The sequence below is a fragment of the Clupea harengus genome, chromosome 9 (genome assembly GCF_900700415.2).
Source record: "Clupea harengus chromosome 9, Ch_v2.0.2, whole genome shotgun sequence".
Lineage (NCBI taxonomy): Eukaryota > Metazoa > Chordata > Actinopteri > Clupeiformes > Clupeidae > Clupea > Clupea harengus.
In genome coordinates this window covers 4,043,254-4,062,565 of record NC_045160.1, presented here as the reverse complement: position 1 = coordinate 4,062,565, position 19,312 = coordinate 4,043,254, and the positions used below count along the sequence as shown (strand labels likewise).

Here is a 19,312-nt window from a genome sequence, read left to right as displayed (position 1 = left end):
GGCTGTGAGTATATACTGAGTAGTGGGGGACTTGGAGTATATACTGAGAGGGCTGGGAGTATATACTGAGTAGTGGGGGGCTGGGGGTATATACTGAGTAGTTGAGGGCTGGGAGTATATACTGAGAGGGCTGGGAGTATATACTGAGTAGTGGGGGGCTGGGGGTATATACTGAGTAGTGGGGGACTGGGAGTATATACTGAGTAGTGTGGGACTTGGAGTATATACTGAGAGGACTGGTAGTATATACTGAGTAGTGGGGGACTGGGAGTATATACTGAGTAGTGGGGGACTGGGAGTATATACTGAGAGGGCTGGGAGTATATACTGAGTAGTGGGGGGCTGTGAGAGTAGTGGGGGGCTGGGAGTATATACTGAGTAGTGGGGGGCTGGGAGAGTAGTGGGGGGCTGGGAGTATATACTGAGTAGTGGAGGGCTGGGAGTATATACTGAGAGGGCTGGGAGTATATACTGAGTAGTGGGGGGCTGGTAGTATATACTGAGTAGTGGGGGACTGGTAGTATATACTGAGTAGTGGGGGACTGGGAGTATATACTGAGTAGTGGGGGACTGGGAGTATATACTGTGTAGTGGGGGGCTGTGAGAGTAGTGGGGGGCTGGGAGTATATACTGAGTCGGGTGGGACTGGGAGTATATACTGAGAGGGCTGGGAGTATATACTGAGTAGCGGGGAGCTGTGAGTATATACTGAGGGGCAGAGTGGAAACAGGTAAGGAGTGGGAGTATATAATGAAGGGGCTGATTAGCAGAGTGGAAAGAAAATCTGGCAGAGAACAGATACAGACACAGGACTTAAATACACAGAACAATTAACAGAAACACAGAGTACTGAGAGTGTTTGTCTTTTTGACTTTATGTATTTGCGTCTCTCTCTCTCTGTCTCTGTGTGTCTGTCTCCTGTGTGTGTTTGTGTCTCTCTCTCTCTCTGTGTCTGTCTCCTGTGTGTGTATATGTGTTTGTGTGTCTGTCTCTTGTGTGTGTATATGTGTTTGTGTGTCTGTCTCCTGTGAGTGTATATGTGTTTGTGTGTCTGTCTCCTGTGTGTGTATATGTGTTTGTGTGTCTGTCTCCTGTGTGTGTATATGTGTTTGTGTGTCTGTCTCCTGTGTGTGTATATGTGTTTGTGTCGGGCGAGGTTGGTCCTCAGCATCCTCTTTAAAATGGCCGGATAAAAAACCAACAGAGCCTGTCACAGGCCAAACACACAACTGACATCAGACAAACATAGGTCATGTTGGGGTGGTATGGTGTACTCCTCTTGACACCTGTATCAACCTATTGCTCAGCTTCAGCCTTGGCCAGGTGCTGACCACACCAGAACCATGAGTGGTAAAATACATGTGCACTGCACTGTGACTTGCTTGGGAGGAGAGGATGTTGACTGATAGGGTCAGGGAGGTGTGTTTCACTGTGGTGGCAAGGCAGTCTGGTGTCTTGTGAGAATGAAATGGTCTCTCTCTCTCTCTCTCAAGGCAGTCTGATGTCTTCTGAGAATGAAATGCTCTCTCTCTCTCTCCCTCCCTCTCCCTCTCTATGGAAGGCACATGCATGTTGCCCACATTTCTCAACAGTTCTTTGTGATTTATTCCACCTACTTCTCTTGAAGGCTACTCCAAAACCAGCAGTTACAGTAACGAATATCACTTTTTTCCACCACGACACAAAGTGTTTCTTGTTGCAAAGGATGAAAGCTCGTTATATGTATTTAATTTCTTACTATGTGGTTCAATTATCTAATGTTATTAGAATCATCTTTTAGGACGGAGTGAAACATTAACTAATAACTTTTTAGGTGTTATGGAAATGGAATGATTAACTGCATGCTGTAGCCAGTGTGGGTAGGCAGGACTTAAATAAATATTCTTTAGTCGGACATATCAAACGCAACCTCAAAAAAAAATAAAAACACACCTCTCTAACATCCCTCCCTAAAACCAATCCCAAATATAACTTCAAGCTTCAGTATCAGGATGTCAGGAGACATGGCAATAACCCCGGTAAGAGTTTCTGTTTTATTCTCTGGGAGTTTAATATACGGTCCAGAAAGTAGAATAAAAGGATGAAAACAGACGTTTATTGGGCAGTCTATACTCACGATGCAAAAGCACCGAAACACTTATAGCCTATAGCAACCTGAAGAAACTTTATAGGGCAATTAGGGGTGAAAGTTTCAATGGCTTTAATTTGATTTCACCATGTCATTCACACGTCAAAACCCACAAGGCCAATCTGATGCACTGTAGCCTACTGTTTTACAACCGTTTTTTTTTTTTTTTACAACCGTTGTTGTTATAGGAGAGTTAGTATTTTTATATCGTAACGTAGGATAGACATGAGGCAAATACAGGCCTGTAGACCGAACACCATAGAAACATAAAAAGGAAATTCTGTAGCATATGACCTCACGTGAGTCAGGTGAGGATAGATAACTTTATCTACGTGCGGCGGCGACTTTTTTCTATTGCTGTGAGTAATATTGTCTTTACATCTTCATCTCATATTGTCTTTTACAGATATATTTGCAGCTGCTTGTCCTGTAAGTATTGCTTATGTTAATGTAGACACTATCCTTTCCCTGATCACTGCTTACCCTAGAGTTCTTGGCAGGATCCAAATTTGTACTAGTATAATCCGGTCAGACCAGGCAGAAGCCATGCAGAATTACGTAAACAGTGCAAGATACATTCCAGAGTTCATTGCTATGAATGGTGTGCTGCTGACGCAGAGGCAGTGTGGATATTTTAACTCCTTGTGTTATTTCTGATTTGAATGTACTTAGTGTATTTAAAGTGAACTCATATTCTACAGGTCTGCTGCCATACTATCACTGCTGAGGCCTTTTGGGTGTGAAGGTACAACAGCAATAGCTCTCCTCAAATCAGTTCTGCCTGTGTGTGTGTGTGTGTGTGTGTGTGTGTGTGTGTGTGTGTGTTTGTCAGACAGTATCAAACACATGTGAATAACAGTAATACACACACTCTTACAAACGTGCACACACACACACACACACACACACACACACACACACACACACACACACACACACACAAACACACACAAACACACACACACTTACTGCCTTACTTTCACTGTTCTTATCTCCAAAGATAACATTGAGTATGAGTCATATATGGGAATTCCCCCATTGATCTCGATACAGTCACCAAAAACACTACTTTGAGCAGGCGTATTTAGCCTAAATACCATCTGGCAGTGAAACTGAGAGACATGAGAGCTTAATCTGGACCAGCCTGTTAAATCAGCAAATATAATTGCCCAGATTCCCATTACGTCAGGCAGGACAGCGCCTGACTCAACAGAAAGCACAGGTTTACCCTCCCAAAAGCAGTGCAGAGGAGGCCGTCATTTACTCTGTGGGTTGCCTGCACTTTGTGGGGTTAAGCCTTAGGAGCTGCTGCTGAGCTGGTGGAGATGCATAGTGATGTTGTGCCTGGCAGGTGTCTCACTACTACTGTTGCACTGGTGTCGTGGGGCAGAGATCTCGGCAGTATCACAGTGAGGATCAGAACAGCCGATCAAATTTAGTAGAGGAAATTATTAAGGGGAGTTATTCCTTGGCTGACAACATGCACACACACACAAACACACATGCACACACACACACACACACACACACACACACACACACACACACACACACACACACACACACACACACACACACACACACACACACACACACACACACACACACACACACACACACACACACACACACACACACACACACACACACACACACACACACACACACACACACACACACACACTCAAACACACACACAGAGTCGAAAACACACACTTCATCTCTCAGTGTTATGCTTGACCTTTGTGACTTCATGATGTTTTGACCCAGTTCCCATCCAGAACACAGAGATCCAGGCTGAACTGGGAGGCAGAGTGTGGCTGGACTGTGACCTCAAGGGTTCGTTTACGCTCCTGTACTGGCAGGGGGGAAAGACCCAAGAAACTCTAGATGAAGAGGACCTCTTCATCAATGGGATCTCCAGAACACCAAACAGACCATTGGACATTAATGAAGAGTTCAAGAACCGCTCCAGGGTGTATGAAACCAATGGAACCCTGGAACTATGGAATCTGAAGCCGTCAGACACTATGTATTACAAGTGTGTTCAGGTCTCAGAGGACTCAACTATCAACTCGTTGTACCACTTAAACGTGACGGGTGAGGCTTTGTGTTTTTAAATGAAATTTGGACTCAATCAGACTTTACCATTTGTATTAAAACTTTTAGAACTCACTATAGATGGGGAGGCACATTCTAACCTAGAGCCGTCTTTCTCCCTACCTCACACACATTTAAAATAGTGTTCAGTGATATTGAGTCAGTATCTGAAGAGGGAAGTGTGCATTAGAAAACTCATCTAAGAGCATATTTGTCCCTTCTGTAGACCCGTGTGTCAAGCTTTTGTTTGTGTGTGTGTGTGTGTGTGTGTGTGTGTGTGTGTGTGTGTGTGTGTGTGTGTATGTGTGCCTGTATGTGTACCTTATGTAGGTATGTAGCTGTGCTGTTGTATACTGTGTATGTGTGTTTGTGTGTGTATTAATGATTGTGTGTACATGTGTACATTTATAAGGGGAGATATTGTTCAGATCTCCGTTCTCAACCTGTATAAAAAGGGAAATGAAACCTGCTCATCACACACACCTTTTGAGGGAAGCGGATGTCAAAGCAACGTCAAACCTGCCCACCAATGACCCCACACCCACACATCCACACATCCACTCATTCCCCCTTCCTCTATCTCTTGTTGTCTCATAATTCCAGCTGAAAGGGGCTTGATTAGCATGAACATAATGCTGTTTACATTCTAGCTAACTACAGCTACAACATCATCAACCATTTTCTCTCTCTCGCTCTCTCTCTCTCTCTCTCTCTCTGTCTCTCTACCACAGCCAGTTACACAAAGCCAGCCTTGACGACATACTCCCGTGATGATGGCCTCCTCGAGGTGACTTGCTCCTCCTGGGGAGGGTTTCCTCGACGTGGCGTTCAGTGGTTTGTGCTTGGTGAGAACAACGCCATTGGCTGGCAGGAGGTAAAACAAACTGCGCTGCAGGATCCGACGGACTTCCTGTGGAACCTGACCAGCACCATTGCTCTGAACTGCACTCGGGCGCTGAGGATCTCTTGTGCCGTAGGGAAGGCCACGTTAGAGGAGCTCGACATCTGTGAGTGTCGTGCTTGTCCATCAAGAGAGCAGCCATTTTTTGATTGACAGTTGTTTTGAAGAATGGGTTTTGGTTGATATCAAACTGGGACCACTCTTCCTTTTCAACTAGTTTGTATTGCGTATAATGAGGACAGATTTTTTGAACGGTTTCACTTTCCTTTCTTACCTTTCAAGATTTTTCCTTTCTGTGGTTTTGATTGGATTTCTGACCTTAATGTGGCTTTCATATCCTATACGAAAATGAAGTACTAAATAAAGAATGTCTATTTCTGTAGTATCAGTATTTGGGGGACTTTCATTTGTCTTTTTAGCTGCTTGCTTGTTCTCAGTGCTGTTATGTGAAACTCTCAGGACTTTCTTTTTGACTGTCGAGTCCAGTGTTCTCCCCCCTGCAGCAGGGCAGCAAGATGCCTCTGCAAAGCTGTTGATCATCATCAAGGAGTTTCACCGGGCTTTTGGAGTCTGGCGGGGCCGCCCTTATAAACACTTCTCTGTTGGCACTTGCCATCATGGCCGTCTATATTCTGTCACTCAGTTTACAGAAAACAAGAGCTTGCTCAAAAATCTTAAAATACAATTCTGAGAAATGATGTGATATTTTGCTATTCTTTTTCCACAGTTCACATTTGTTGAAGAGACAAAAAGATTTGTCCACACAGACATTTGGTTGCCTAACTTTTATTTATTTTTTAACTTTTAATGTTTTTTTGCAGTTATGTGTAGGTTTATATAATTGATTTTGTGTTCACTCTTGAGCTCAGGTCTGTATGCATCCCGAAGAAATGTATATCATTGTTTAGGGAGATAAAATCAATAGATCTGTAAAGCGATTAAAAAAGAAAATCTAAAAAAATTAATTCTTACAGTTATAGTTCTTTGGGGATTTCCATAGGTTTTTTCGTGAGTATTTCTGAAGTTCTGATATTCTCCATCTCGACCATGAAAATGAGGCGATATATAGAAATAATTCTAAGATTCAGGCTATCAATTACCAATACAGCCCAAAACATTGGCGCTAGCTCCACCTCAAAAGCGAGCGGTGTGAGATACGAACTTCATTATAGCAACGCAGACTGGCCACTATAGCCACCTAATATTGCCGCCACTCGGTGCATAGTGACATTGACGCATTATTTTTCTATAATTAGTTCATGGAAATTAACACGCTCCTTCGCCAACCTTAAAAACAGCTGATATCTAAATTCTTAAATGGAAATCTAGTTTACATAGGAATATGCATAAACATATAAATATGACATATATATAAATATATAACAATATATATAGGCAAGGAGGCTAAAACCATGGGTGCAAGCGTTTGTCCCTAGCACGTCCCTTTAGGTTTCAGAGTGTGACGTTTACTCAGTACCCGCTGGCTACCGTTCCGGAGATGTGGCGGAAAATCCAGTCTCTTTCCATAAACACTAGCCCTGCCTCACTTCCCTCTCTCGCTTCCCTCTCTTCCTGGAAGTGCCTGTCAGTGGTTTGCTAGAAAACAACAGAGAGACCCAGTGACCAAGTGTTGTTGTCCTGTGCCCTTGGGCCACGGCTTCTCCTGATGTGCAGTTCAGATGCCAGTGGCGGACACATCAGAGAAAGCAAGATGCCACATCAAGGTGCACGACAGTGGATCAGTGAGTGCAAACGCTCCAGCAGGTCCCTAAGAGCTGTCCTGGAATGCAATTTGTGTTTACAATTGTCAAAACACGGGTTAGCCTTTAATGCACAGCACCAATGGGAGGAAACACTTTCCGGCTTACTCCGGCATGGAACCACGTCACATCTTCATACTGTGTTGCCTACATTTGAGATCCTGTTCATCTCTGTCAGTAGCATCTGACATCTGATATAACATATACCATGACATATAAACCAAATTCCTCGTGACATTGCAAAACAGTGCACATCACACATAAGTACTGCCCATTCTACATTGGTACTTGTAATTACGATGATTATACTAGAACGGTCTAGTGGATTGGAGAATATACTCCAGACAAAAGCAGAAGCAGAATCTTTTATTTACTGATTTAAACCAAAATGAGGGTAACCGTCATGGTAATCAGTGCTTGAGCTCAACTCACCGGCATTGTCAATGTTATGGTCCACCAAGTGTAACACCAATTCCTTATGTATGGAAACAACAATGTAAACACACGGGACACTAGACACATAGGTCACAGAGAAAACATTAGATTTCTTCAGCTGATAAGCTATATCTTGCTACTATTGCCCTAGATATATAAACAATATGACAGACACCCTCCACTGATTATGTCAGTTACAGAGAAAGCTGAATTCATCATTGCTCAGCTAATTGAACTGGTTTTGGAAATCTCATACAGTAGTGTTGGTTTCATGAGCCACCATTCATATAACACCTTCATATAACGGTGTGTGTTTCTGAGGAGTCTGAGAACTGTGATTGTATGTGTTTGGTTCCCCTTGTTTCTCCTTGCCATTAGTCTGAGGTCCATGTTCTATCCTGCGAAATTGTCCGTGCGTGTGTGTGTTATACATTTGTCTTTGCGACTGTATGTGTTTGTGTGTGTGTCTTTCTCTCTCTGTCTATCTCGTGTGTGTGTGTATGTGTGTCTGTGTTGGGTGGGGTGGGGTAAAATGCCACTACAGTCTGTCACAGGCCAAACACACAACTGACATCAGACAAACATAGGTCATGTTGGGGTGGTATGGTGTACTCCTCTTGACACCTGTATCAACCTATTGCTCAGCTTCAGCCTTGGCCAGGTGCTGACCACACCAGAACCATGAGTGGTAAAATACATGTGCACTGCACTGTGACTTGCTTGGGAGGAGAGGATGTTGACTGATAGGGTCAGGGAGGTGTGTTTCACTGTGGTGGCAGGGCACTCTCTCTCACTTTCTCTCTCTCTCTCTCTCTCTCTCTCTCTCTCTCCCCTCTCTCTCTCCCTCTCTCTCTTTGGGCAGTCTGGTGTCTTCTGAGAATGCAAAAAAAATCTTTCAAAAATCCCAACTCTCTCGTATCAACTGTGCTACCACCAAATATGATCCAGCCAGGAGGCACACAGACACATATGACCCAGCCAGGAGGCACACAGACACATACGATCCAGCCAGGAGGCACACAGACAACTTGCTATAAATAGTTTTATAGCCCATGTAGCGACAGCTAAAATGTAGAAAACTGCATGTTTTTTTATTATTCTCTCTCTCTCTCTCTCTCTCTCTCTCTCGCTAAGAGACACTGCATTGGCTCCCTGCATCTTTTATAATTGATTTTAAAGTTACTCAGGTCCTCTGTCAAACATTCCAAAAGCCCCTCAAAATAAAACTGGGGAAGCAGCCTTTTATAGATTATAGACATTTATAGATGGTGACTTAAAACATTTCTTTTTAGCATAGCTTTTAATTAGCAACATTATTTTTATTATTTATTTAATACATTATTTTTATTATGTCTCTTAATTGTTTTTTTTTTATTACTTACTTTTATTCTTTGAAGTTATTTTATCTTTCACTTGATTTTATGCCCTTAAATTGTTTTATTTTTACTTATATGATTTTCAATAGTTTTCTTCTTTCTTCTCTGTCAGACTGGGTACTGAAATTCTTCAGACAAGACACAGCACAACAACCTACCATAACATAACATAACATATAAGTACTCTGAACATAAATTACACATATGATAAACATATAATAAACCTACTAAATATACAAAATAAATATACAAATCAATCTGCTAAACATATGATACACTATATATATTATACTAACCTAATAGACCTATACTAACCTAAAGACAAATCAAGTGTGTGTTCAGGCGTCAGACAGATCAAATGCAACCTCCAATAAAACCACCGCTCTCTCATATCCCGCGTCCTAAACATGACTTCATGCTTCAGTATCAGGATGTCAGTAGCCATGGAGACATGGTGACATGGTGACATGACCATGCAACTGCTCCCCTTCTCCATCAGCACCGTCTCGTGGAGGCCCTGTTCATGCTTCTGGAAGCTTCTGCGGCTGGCACTGCCGGTGCGTCCACTGGTGCTGGAGAAGAGACTGATCAACAACTTGTCTGCGCACTGTGACCCGACTGTGCTGGCGGGAGGTGGACAGCAGGGGGCGCCAAATGTGCTGAGCGGGAGCAACAAGAGAACACAGTGAGAGGATAGATAGATAGATAGATGGATACCTTATTAATCCCGAGGGAAATTTAGGTCATCCAGTAGCTTATACACTTAACTTAACTCACAAACATACATACACAAATCACAGTAGAAAAACAATACACATAGGGAGAACATGTTCACAGGGAGTGGGGTGCATACAGATATTATACAGATATTATACAGATATTACAGTGTGCATTGATTGTGTCAGTGTTGATGTCCACCAGGAAAGTAGTGCAAAGAGTGCAGAGAGATAGTGTTCATGTGCTTGTGTGGATAGTGCAAAGATAGAGTACTTGTGCTTGTGTGTGTGAGGATAGTGAAAAGTGATATAAATAGTACAGTCTGTGCAATGGGCTAGTATAGCCAGTAAAAAGATGGACAGTGGGATGGAAAATAATGAGCTGAGAAGAGGAGAGGAGACTGAGGTAGACTCATGCAGAGAAGTCCATCTCCCTCCCCCTCCCCTTCTGCGTGGCGTTGTAAAGTTGTATTGCCCTGGGGGCAAAGGACTTCCTCAGCCTGTCCAATGAGCATGACAGTGACAGGAGTCTGCCACTGAATATGCTCCTCTGTCCGTTAAGAGTACTGTGTAGTGGGTGGTGGTCATTGTCCAAGATGGTCAGCAGCCTACTCAATGTCCTTTTCTCCGCCACTGATGTTAGGCAGTCCAGTTCCGTGCCAACAACAGCTCCTGCCTTTCTCACCAGGCGAAGGAAGAGGAGCAGAAATACGTTGGCAGCGGTCTGAGAGCAGGTGGAGACAGAGGCAGCTTGGAGCCAGTGAGAGCTGCTCAAACTCGATCACCATTAGGTGGTGCTGTAGAGCCCACGTGGAAGACACACCTCCATCAGCCTACAGCCAATGGGATGCCTGCGCTGCCTGCAGTCAGCTGTCCCCTAACAATAGTTGACTCCAGCAGCCAAGAGCAGTCACCTCAGCCAAGCAACGGTGACCAGGACATCAACCACAGCAATAACAGCCAGATCTGTGAACTGAGATGCAGTTCATGCTAACTTTAACCCAGAGAACATTCTAGAACAAATGCGCCCTGGAACGGGCCTGGGTGCACACTCCATCAGGACCAGATCCACTGAAGGCTTTAGCTGACGTCTGGGAAGAAATGTGACCTTGGATGACAAACTAAGCCATGCACACACACGTACACACTTCACATATCTTCAATAAATGACTGAAAAGACATGCCTGCAAACGATCTTTTCTGTACGATTAATTTACTTACTTACTTTTCTGTAGTGAAAACTGTTGGTCCTTACTTTGAAACTTTGTCAATAAACCATAAGTATCAATTATTAAAGCATTTGAATTACCTCTCTCCTCACTTGTGCTGAATGGTGCATGCTTGACAGATAATACTCACTAGATGTCACTCTTAGAACATGACAAATTGAAGGAAAAAAAAACTTATGTGCCCGACAACAGGTGATGTGTTTGTGTTCCACAATTTGGAACATCGGTTTTGCTATTAAGAGAAGAGGAACCCACAATTGTAATACGATGATCAGAAAAACAGGCAGCCTGAGGTACTGATTAATATGACGTGTTTTGAAGGAAGTAAAACTATGCTGAAGGTTACATTAGAATTACTTCTAAGCAGGTCGTGACCTTTAAAAGGAAAAGCAAAATTTCCTAATGTCATTTTACCTCCCAAGAATCCCTCTACTGGTAAATGCCACTAGAAATGCAACACCAGGTGATCCAAAAGGGCGCTGTGACATTGTAATGGGGTTTGTGTATGTGGATATTTCTGTGTTTGTTTGTATCAGTTTGTGTCAGTCTCTGTAGAAAGGCATTTCACTATCCATGACAGAGTTTGATTCTAAAGATTCTTAAATGTGAGGTTAGAGACCAAAAAATCACAACGTAGTTACCCATTTCAAATTCACAAATTTGAATATTTCCTCACAAGATTAATTTCAGTCAAACTTCAGCCAAGCGGTAAGTGAAGAGCTAGCAGGACGCATAGAAATGTGAGTCATAAAAAGATGCATAACTCACAAAATGATCTGTTCCTATGCTGCCAAGCATGTGACAAAGACAGAAATTAGCATGTTAACTTGGTAGTCAGATGAGTCTGATCCACACAGCCTTACTCGGTGACAAATAAACAAATGGTATTGTCATGGGAGTATGATGAGACATGATGTGTGAATAGATAAGGTTTGAGGTCCCAGGACCGACTTACTTTAGATTACAACAGTGTAACTGCATAACTGTATTCCAGTATATTCAGTTTTGTTAGGAAAGGGTGATTGTATGTAGCTCTTGAGTCCCTATGCATATGTATGTTTTTATGTGTTCATGTAAATTGTTTGTGTGTGTGTGTGTGTGTGTGTGTGTGTGTGTGTGTGTGTGTGTGTGTGTGTGTGTGTGTGTGTGTGTGTGTGTGTGTGTGTGTGTGTGGTGGGTGCTAAGAGGTTGAGCATTACATAAACTCTTTCACTGATATTTGCAACTAGGAGCTGGTTCTTTATCGCACACATACACTCACTCACACACACCCATATATTGTGTGTGTGTGTGTGTAATGCACACAATACAGCCCAACCCTTTTTTTTGCTTTGTATAATCTGTTTTGTTACTTGTTACTTTTCCACATCTTCTCTTTTTAAGGTTTTGATTTTATTTTTTAGCTTTACATGGCCTTCATATCCTATACCAAAATGAAGTCCTAAAATAAAGAATGGCCATTTTCTTATTGTCAGCATTTGAGGGAATTTCCTCTAAACGCCAAAAGATTAGGCTGCCTTTCTGCTCGTGTGTGTTGTTATATGAAACCCTCAGCACTTTCATTTTCTACATGTCCAGTCTTTTCCTCCCCACACCAGGGAGAGTGAGAGAGTGCAAAAGTACACCACTCTGGGATATGATCTCATGTATTTTTTCATTTTTTTTGGTTCTCTCCACGCCATGAGGCACACAAGGCTGCCACTTCTGAATAGTTGGTTTCAGGAACCATTTTTGTTTTTCTTGGAACAGGTGATTGGCCTGTAGCCCAGACTCCAACCTGGAGGACCAGTTTATTTTTTGTCGGGGTTTCAGACCATTGCTGTGTCATGGACGCTCACGAGCTCCATCTGCCCGGGTGCAGTTTAACGCCACGCCCAGGACTCGTGTATCTCAGGATCTCATGTATTGCTGGCCTCTGGGTTATGCCGTTACTTTCCTTGGTTGTATCCTGTAAAACTTCAAGACTAAACAACTTTTATTTTGTGCCAAAAACATTGTTGTGGCAGTTATGTGTAGGTTTACATTATTGCCTCTAAATGTACTGATGAACTCAGGTCTCAATGCGTCCCGAAGACCGGTACACCTCCTTTTAGGGAGATAAAATGAATGATAGCTAAATACTTAAATGGGCAACGTGTTTACTTGTTTATACACACACACACACACACACACACACACACACACACACACACACACATATATACATACATATACACTATGCATATACATAAACATTCATGTTTTAATGATGTAGCAGATAAGGCAGTGTTCAGATAAATGGGATCATTTCAATATTCATGTCTCGGAGATGTAGGTGTTTGTTGGCAGCTCCTTGTGAGATAGCAAAAGCGAAGTAAATAATTACTAGACAGTGTCAGCCCTCTTGGGTGTGGCGGAAAATCCTGTCTCTTGCTGCTAGACACTCTCTCTTCCTGGAAGTGCTTTTATTTACTGACTTTCACCAAAATGAAGGTAACCGTCATGGTAATCAGTGAGCTCTACTCACCGGCATTGTCAATGTTATGGTCCACCAAGTGTAACACCAATTCCTTATGTGTGGAAACAACAATGTAAACACACGAGACACTAGACACATAGGTCACAGAGAAAACATTAGATTTGTTCAGCTGATAAGCTATATCTTGCTACTATTGCCCTAGATATATAAACAATACGACAGACACCCTCCACTGATTATGTCAGTTACAGGGAAAGATGTACATGCCTAATACAGCTAATTCAACTGGTGTTGGAGATTTCTTACAGTAGAGTTGGTTTCATTAGACAACATTCTGCCTCACTATGGCAGTCCTGGTGTCTTCTGAGAATACAAAAAAATCCCTAAAAAAATCCCAACTCTCATATCAAACAGAAGAGGAAACTGCTACCACCAAATATCACCATGAAAATTAGCCAGTGTAATGACAACTAAAATGTATAAACTGCATGTTATTTATGCTATGGTCTCTCTCTCTTTCTCTGAGGCACAGACATGTTGCCCACATTTCTTTACCGATACTCCAAAATCAGCAGTTGCTAAACGTCACTTTCGTTATCATAATTTTTTTTGGGGGGGGGGGGGGGGACGACGACAAAGGATGGAAGCCAGTTATATGTATTTACCTACTTACTACAGTGGTTCAATTATTAGAATGCTGTTCTTGAACAGAGTGAAACATTCTGGGGTGATTGAAAGTTGAATAATTAACTACGAGCTGTATAGGCAGGATTGTAAAATCGTCAAGATTCTCCACTCGTCATACCTCCTGACGTCAGATCAAACCACACCTCTCGTCTCTCCCTAAAACGTACTAAACATAACAGCACGGGTTTTATTATCAGGATGTGAGGAGCGATGGCTACAATTCAGGTAAGCGCTGCTCTGTTTTACTCTCTGTAATTGTATTATGCAGTCATGAAACCAGAAAAACAAAGGCATTATCATAGCTTTATTGGGCAGTATGGCTAGCCTCTGGGATATAGCGTAATTAACTCTTATCTGTTCTTTGGGGCGCTACCATTATTTGTTTCATTATTTCAGCACAGGTTCATGTAATGCACTGATGATCGATATCGATGAAAAAGCACTGAAAACTTACCGAAACACGTTATAAGAACCTGAATAAAGTTTACAGGGCAATTTTAGGCGTGAATGTTTCAATACTATCTCGCCAATCAATCACACGTCAAAATAAACCGCACGTGCCCTGTCTGCTCCACTGGAATTTTGTGATTTAATAGGCTACGACTGTTGCTGTTGTTTAATGAAAGTCAGTAGGCTACTTTTGTATCGTAAAGTGAGCAAGACATTAGGAAATACAGGTCTGCAGACCGAAACCATAGAAACATAATAAGGAAATTCTGTAACATTGGACCCGTCAATGGGATTTTCCTTGTTTCTCACATGAGTCAAGTGAGGACTAATGACTTAATTTAGAAGCGGTGGAGACTTTGTCATTGTTGTGAGGGATATTTTCTTTACATCTTCATCTCATATTGCCTTTACAGATATATGCGCAGCTGCTTGGCCTGTAAGTATTGCTTATGTTAATGTAGACACTATCTTTTCCCTGATCAATGCTTGCCTTAGATTTATTGACAGTATCCAAATCTGTAGAAGTATAACTGGTCAGACCAGGCGGAAACAATGCGAATTACGTAAACAGTTCATAGCTATGGATTGTATGCTGCTGACGCAGTGTGGATATTTTATTTTTGATTCTGATTTGAATGTACTTTGATTGTACGTTGTGTTTAAAGTGAGCTCATATTCTACAGGTCTGCTGCCATACTCTCACTGCTGAGGCCTTTTGGATGTGAAGGTACCACCATACTCTAACAGCTCAAATCAGCTATGCATACTGTGTGTGTGTGTGTGTGTGTTTGTTAGACAGAATCAAACACAGTGAATAATAGTAATACACACACACACACACACACACACACACACACACACACACACACACATACGTACTGTCCTGCTCTTACTGTTCTTATCACCAAAGATAACATTGAGTATGAGTCATACATGGGAATTTCCCCTATTTGTCTCGAAACAGTCATCAAAAACACATAGCTACTCTGAGCAGGCTGAGCTTAATCTGGACCAGCCTGTTAAATCAGCAAATATAATTGCCCAGATTCCCATTACGTCAGGCAGGACAGCGCTTGACTGCAGAGGAGCCGTCATTTACTCTGTGGGTTGCCTGCACTTTGTGGGGTTAAGCCTTAGGAGCTGCTGCTGAGGTGGTGGAGATGCATAGTGATGTTGTGCCCGGCAGGTGTCTCACTACTACTGTTGCACTAGTGTTTTGGGGCAGAGATCTCGGCAGTATCACAGTGATGATCAGAACAGCCGATCAAATTTAGTAGAGGAGATTATTTAGGGGAGTTATTCCTTAGCTGACAACATACACACACACACACACACACACACACACACACTCAAACACACACACACACACAGAGCCAAAAACACACACTTCATCTCTCAGTGTTATGCTTGACCTTTGTGACTTTATGATGTTTTGACCCAGTTCCCATCCAGAACACAGAGATCCAGGCTGAACTGGGAGGCAGAGTGTGGCTGGACTGTGACCTCGACGGTTCGTTTAAGCACCTGTACTGGCAGGGGGAAAAGACCCAAGAAACTCTATATGGAAAGGACCTCTTCATCAACGGGATCTCAAACAGACCATTGGACATTAATGAAGAGTTTAAGAACCGCTCCAGGGTGTATGAAACCAATGGAACCCTGGAACTATGGAATCTGAAGCCGTCAGACACTATGTATTACAAGTGCTATCAGGTCTCAGAGGACTCAACTATCAAGTCGTTGTACCACTTAAACGTGACGGGTGAGGCTTTGTATTTTTTTTATTACATTTGAACTCAATCAGACTTTACCATTTGTACAGACACTTTTAAAACTCTTTCAATTTAAAACTTTTAAAACTCACTATATATTTAAACATACGGGGAGGCACATTCTAACCTAGAGCAGTCTTTCTCCCTACCTCACAGACACATTTAAAATAGTGTTCAGTGATATTGAGTCAGTATCTGAAGAGGGAAGTGTGCATAAGGAAACTCATATAAGAGCATATTTGTCCCTTCTGTAGACCCGTGTGTCAAGCTTTTGTTTGTGTGTGTGTGTGTGTGTATATGCCTTTAAATGACGGTATGTGTGTGTATGTGTAGATGTATAGTTATAGTGTTGTTCACTGTGTGTGTACTAATGTTTTTGCCTACATATGTACATTAATAAGGGGAGTATGGGGGTACAGCTATTGTTCAGATCTCTGTTCTGTATAAAAAAGGGAAATGAAACCTGCTTGTCGCACACACACCGTTTGAGGGAAGCGGATGTCAAAGCAACAGAGACATACGTCAAACCTGCCCACCAATGACCCCACACACCCACACATTCCCCCTTCCTCTATCTCTTGTTGTCTCATAATTCCAGCTGAAAGGGGCTTGATTAGCATGAACATAATGCTGTTTACATTCTAGCTAACTACAGCTACAACATCATCAACCATTTTTTCTCTCTCTCTCTTTCTCTCTCTCTCTCTGTCTCTCTACCACAGCCACTTACACAAAGCCAGCCTTGACGACATACTCCCGTGATGATGGCCTCCTCGAGGTGACTTGCTCCTCCTGGGGAGGGTTTCCTCGACGTGGCGTTCAGTGGTTTGTGCTTGGTGAGAACAACTCCATTGGCTGGCAGGAGGTAAACCAGACTGCGCTGCAGGATCCGACGGACCTCCTGTGGAACCTGACCAGCACCATTGCTCTGAACTGCACTCGGGCGCTGAGGATCTCTTGTGCCGTAGGGAACGCCACGTTAGCGGAGCTCGACATCTGTGAGTGTCGTGCTTGTCCATCAAGAGAGCAGCCATTTTTTGATTGACAGTTGTTTGCCGTTGTTGTTGTGAAGAATGGTGATATCAGAATCAGAATCAGAATCAGGTTTTATTGGCCAAGTAAGTTTGCACAAACAAGGAATTTGACTTGGTAAAGTGACTCTCAGTGTGCTTACACAAAATATACAACACAATACAATACAATACAATACAAACAAACAAACAGTGCAACAGTGCAATGGACTAAGGAGTTTAAAAAAGTATGTACAAGGCGGAATGGCTATATACAGTAGCTGTGAAATGTTGCGCAACAGTAGTGCAAAGAAGAAGTGGAGAGTGCGAGAAGTGCAGGGATAAATATATAAATATAAATATATATGCTACAGTGGGTTAGTTGTTCAGTATTGAGACGGCGAGGGGGAAGAAACTGTTTTTGTGTCTGGAGGTTTTGGCGAACAGTGATCTGTAGCGTCTACCAGAGGGGAGGAGTTTGAATAATTTGTGTCCGGGGTGTGAGGGGTCTGCAGTGATTTTTCCTGCCCGTTTCCTGACTCTGGAGGTGTACAGGTCCTGGATGGTGGGCAGGTTGGCACCAATGATCTTTTCTGCCGACCTGACTGACCGTCAGGTCTGCAGAACTGGGAAAACTGGGAAACTGGGAAAGCTGTGTTTCTTTCCAAATCCTTTCTATTTACCAAGTCTTTCCATGAAGCGTAATAATAGTTCAAATTGTAGAACAAATTATTCTTACAAAGCACACCAAAGTAGTACTTTACCATTTTTTGTAATTTTAATTGTTTTCCTTCTTAATTTTGTTTTCCTGTTCTGACACAGGTACACAGTCATCCCCCTTCCCTCCTAGTGTGATAATTGCGATAGCTGTTGTGGCTGTGTTAGTGGCTGGCATGTCTGTGGGCTGTCTTGTGGGTATCCTGAAGAGGGTTTGCCCTACCAGACGCTCTGATGGTAAGTCAACAGAGAAGCACTCGCCTGACTAATCTATCAAACCAGTTCTGTTGTTGTTTGTTGTAACCATGTGATTGTTTTTGTGGCGGTCTCGTCGCTGTGAGTCATCGAGACTCCGACACTAAAATATTTTTTTTTCTTTTGTCATGCAGGGGAACTGGAGCTTGCGGTTGTTGTGCCATTGCGGTAAGTTCAATGATCCGCACCACACCTGGGCGGGGGAAGAATCTAGGGAAAGCCCCTCTTCGGTCAGGCAAAGTGATTTTGATAGCTTATTTTCGTTAGCTTGTAATCATTGATGTACCCCTTCCGTTCACGATGACTGATTATACTAATTACTTATACAACATCAGATGACCTTATCCACCATGCTTCTCTCTCCGACTCAGATCCACCAATGACCCTCCCAGTTAAGAAGAGTAGACGACGAGCCTCGGTCCACACTCCAATTGAGCCAGTTTGATTGGTGGAGAGCTGCCGCCCACTGTGTCCAGGGTGATTCCCCTTGTGCGCTGGACTCTCAAAAGTATTGGAAATGCTGACCCCTGGTGGTGAGATGGGGGTGTGCATTCTGGGGATAGATCCATGTGCTGCACCCCACCCCCACCCCACACACTCCCCCTTCTCCCAGTGCATATGCAGGCTGTGTGCTGTGGATGAAGACAGGGACACTGTTTGTCTCTGATGATTGGGGTCGCCAATGAACATGAAGCCATTGTAGGTGTCAGGTTAAGATATTGTTTCTCAGCTTGTTGCAGGTGTAGATGACTATCTGTATGTGAGACCAGTGGATGCACCAACAAGAAAGCATTGTGTACTGTGTATTAAGTAACTTACTGTATTAAATTGCACTTTATTTGGATGGTCCCTTATAGATTATCTACAGATACTTAGATTATAAACAAACTATCTGTTGAAACTCCGTTAACTACAATTTATGGTTAAGGTTGGGGTTAAGGGCTGGGAGTTAAGGTGAGGTTCAGTGATCAATTAGACGACTATTCAAGACTATAGACGACTATTCAAATAAAGTGTCAACGCATTTTCTTGTTAGACTTTCTGAAATATCTTATCTGTGAGTTCTTGTATTAAGAACGTTTGAATATGTTGGAACAAGAAGTAATATATTAATGGTTGTTTGTTGCTGCTTTCATATGACTCAGTGAGTTATAAAAAAAGAAAAAATGTTGAACATGAAATGTTCCTTTTGTTCAAGAATTTAAGAATTTAAGTTCTCAGTGGACATTTGTTGACCCTTCTTTAGGTTCTGACTTCCATTCTATATTTTTATACAAAGAGATGTTATTATTTAATTACATTAAATTATTTCTTCTAA

At 42.5% G+C, this 19,312-nt stretch overlaps 1 protein-coding gene across 2 annotated transcripts; it reads left to right on the top strand.

Annotated features, from left to right (window-relative positions):
- Nucleotides 1–1,529: 1,529 nt before the first annotated feature.
- LOC105909271 lies at nt 1,530–19,312 on the top strand. 2 transcript variants are annotated; one of them, XM_031573110.2, is made up of 9 exons: nt 1,530–2,018; nt 2,535–2,557; nt 2,830–2,873; nt 3,899–4,104; nt 15,879–16,002; nt 16,735–17,010; nt 17,845–17,976; nt 18,129–18,162; nt 18,366–19,312. In XM_031573110.2, the coding sequence occupies exons 1-9, from the start codon at nt 1,992–1,994 to the stop codon at nt 18,388–18,390; spliced, it is 891 nt and encodes a 296-aa protein (XP_031428970.1). In that variant the 5' UTR covers nt 1,530–1,991; the 3' UTR covers nt 18,391–19,312. The 2 variants fall into 2 exon arrangements, with proteins under 2 accessions (XP_031428970.1, XP_031428971.1); XM_031573111.2 differs by lacking the exons at nt 15,879–16,002; nt 16,735–17,010; nt 17,845–17,976; nt 18,129–18,162; nt 18,366–19,312 and adding an exon at nt 4,960–5,511 and having other exon boundaries at nt 1,671–2,018; nt 3,899–4,228.

What these genes read in the sequence shown, in the direction of transcription:
- LOC105909271 (XM_031573110.2), top strand. Translation starts at nt 1,992, where the DNA reads ATGTCAGGAGACATGGCAATAACCCCG. An exon ending in GTACCACTTAAACGTGACGG is followed by an intron (nt 16,003 to 16,734) that starts GTGAGGCTTTGT and finishes TCTCTACCACAG; the next exon opens with CCACTTACACAAAGCCAGCC. An exon ending in GCGGTTGTTGTGCCATTGCG is followed by an intron (nt 18,163 to 18,365) that starts GTAAGTTCAATG and finishes TCTCCGACTCAG; the next exon opens with ATCCACCAATGACCCTCCCA.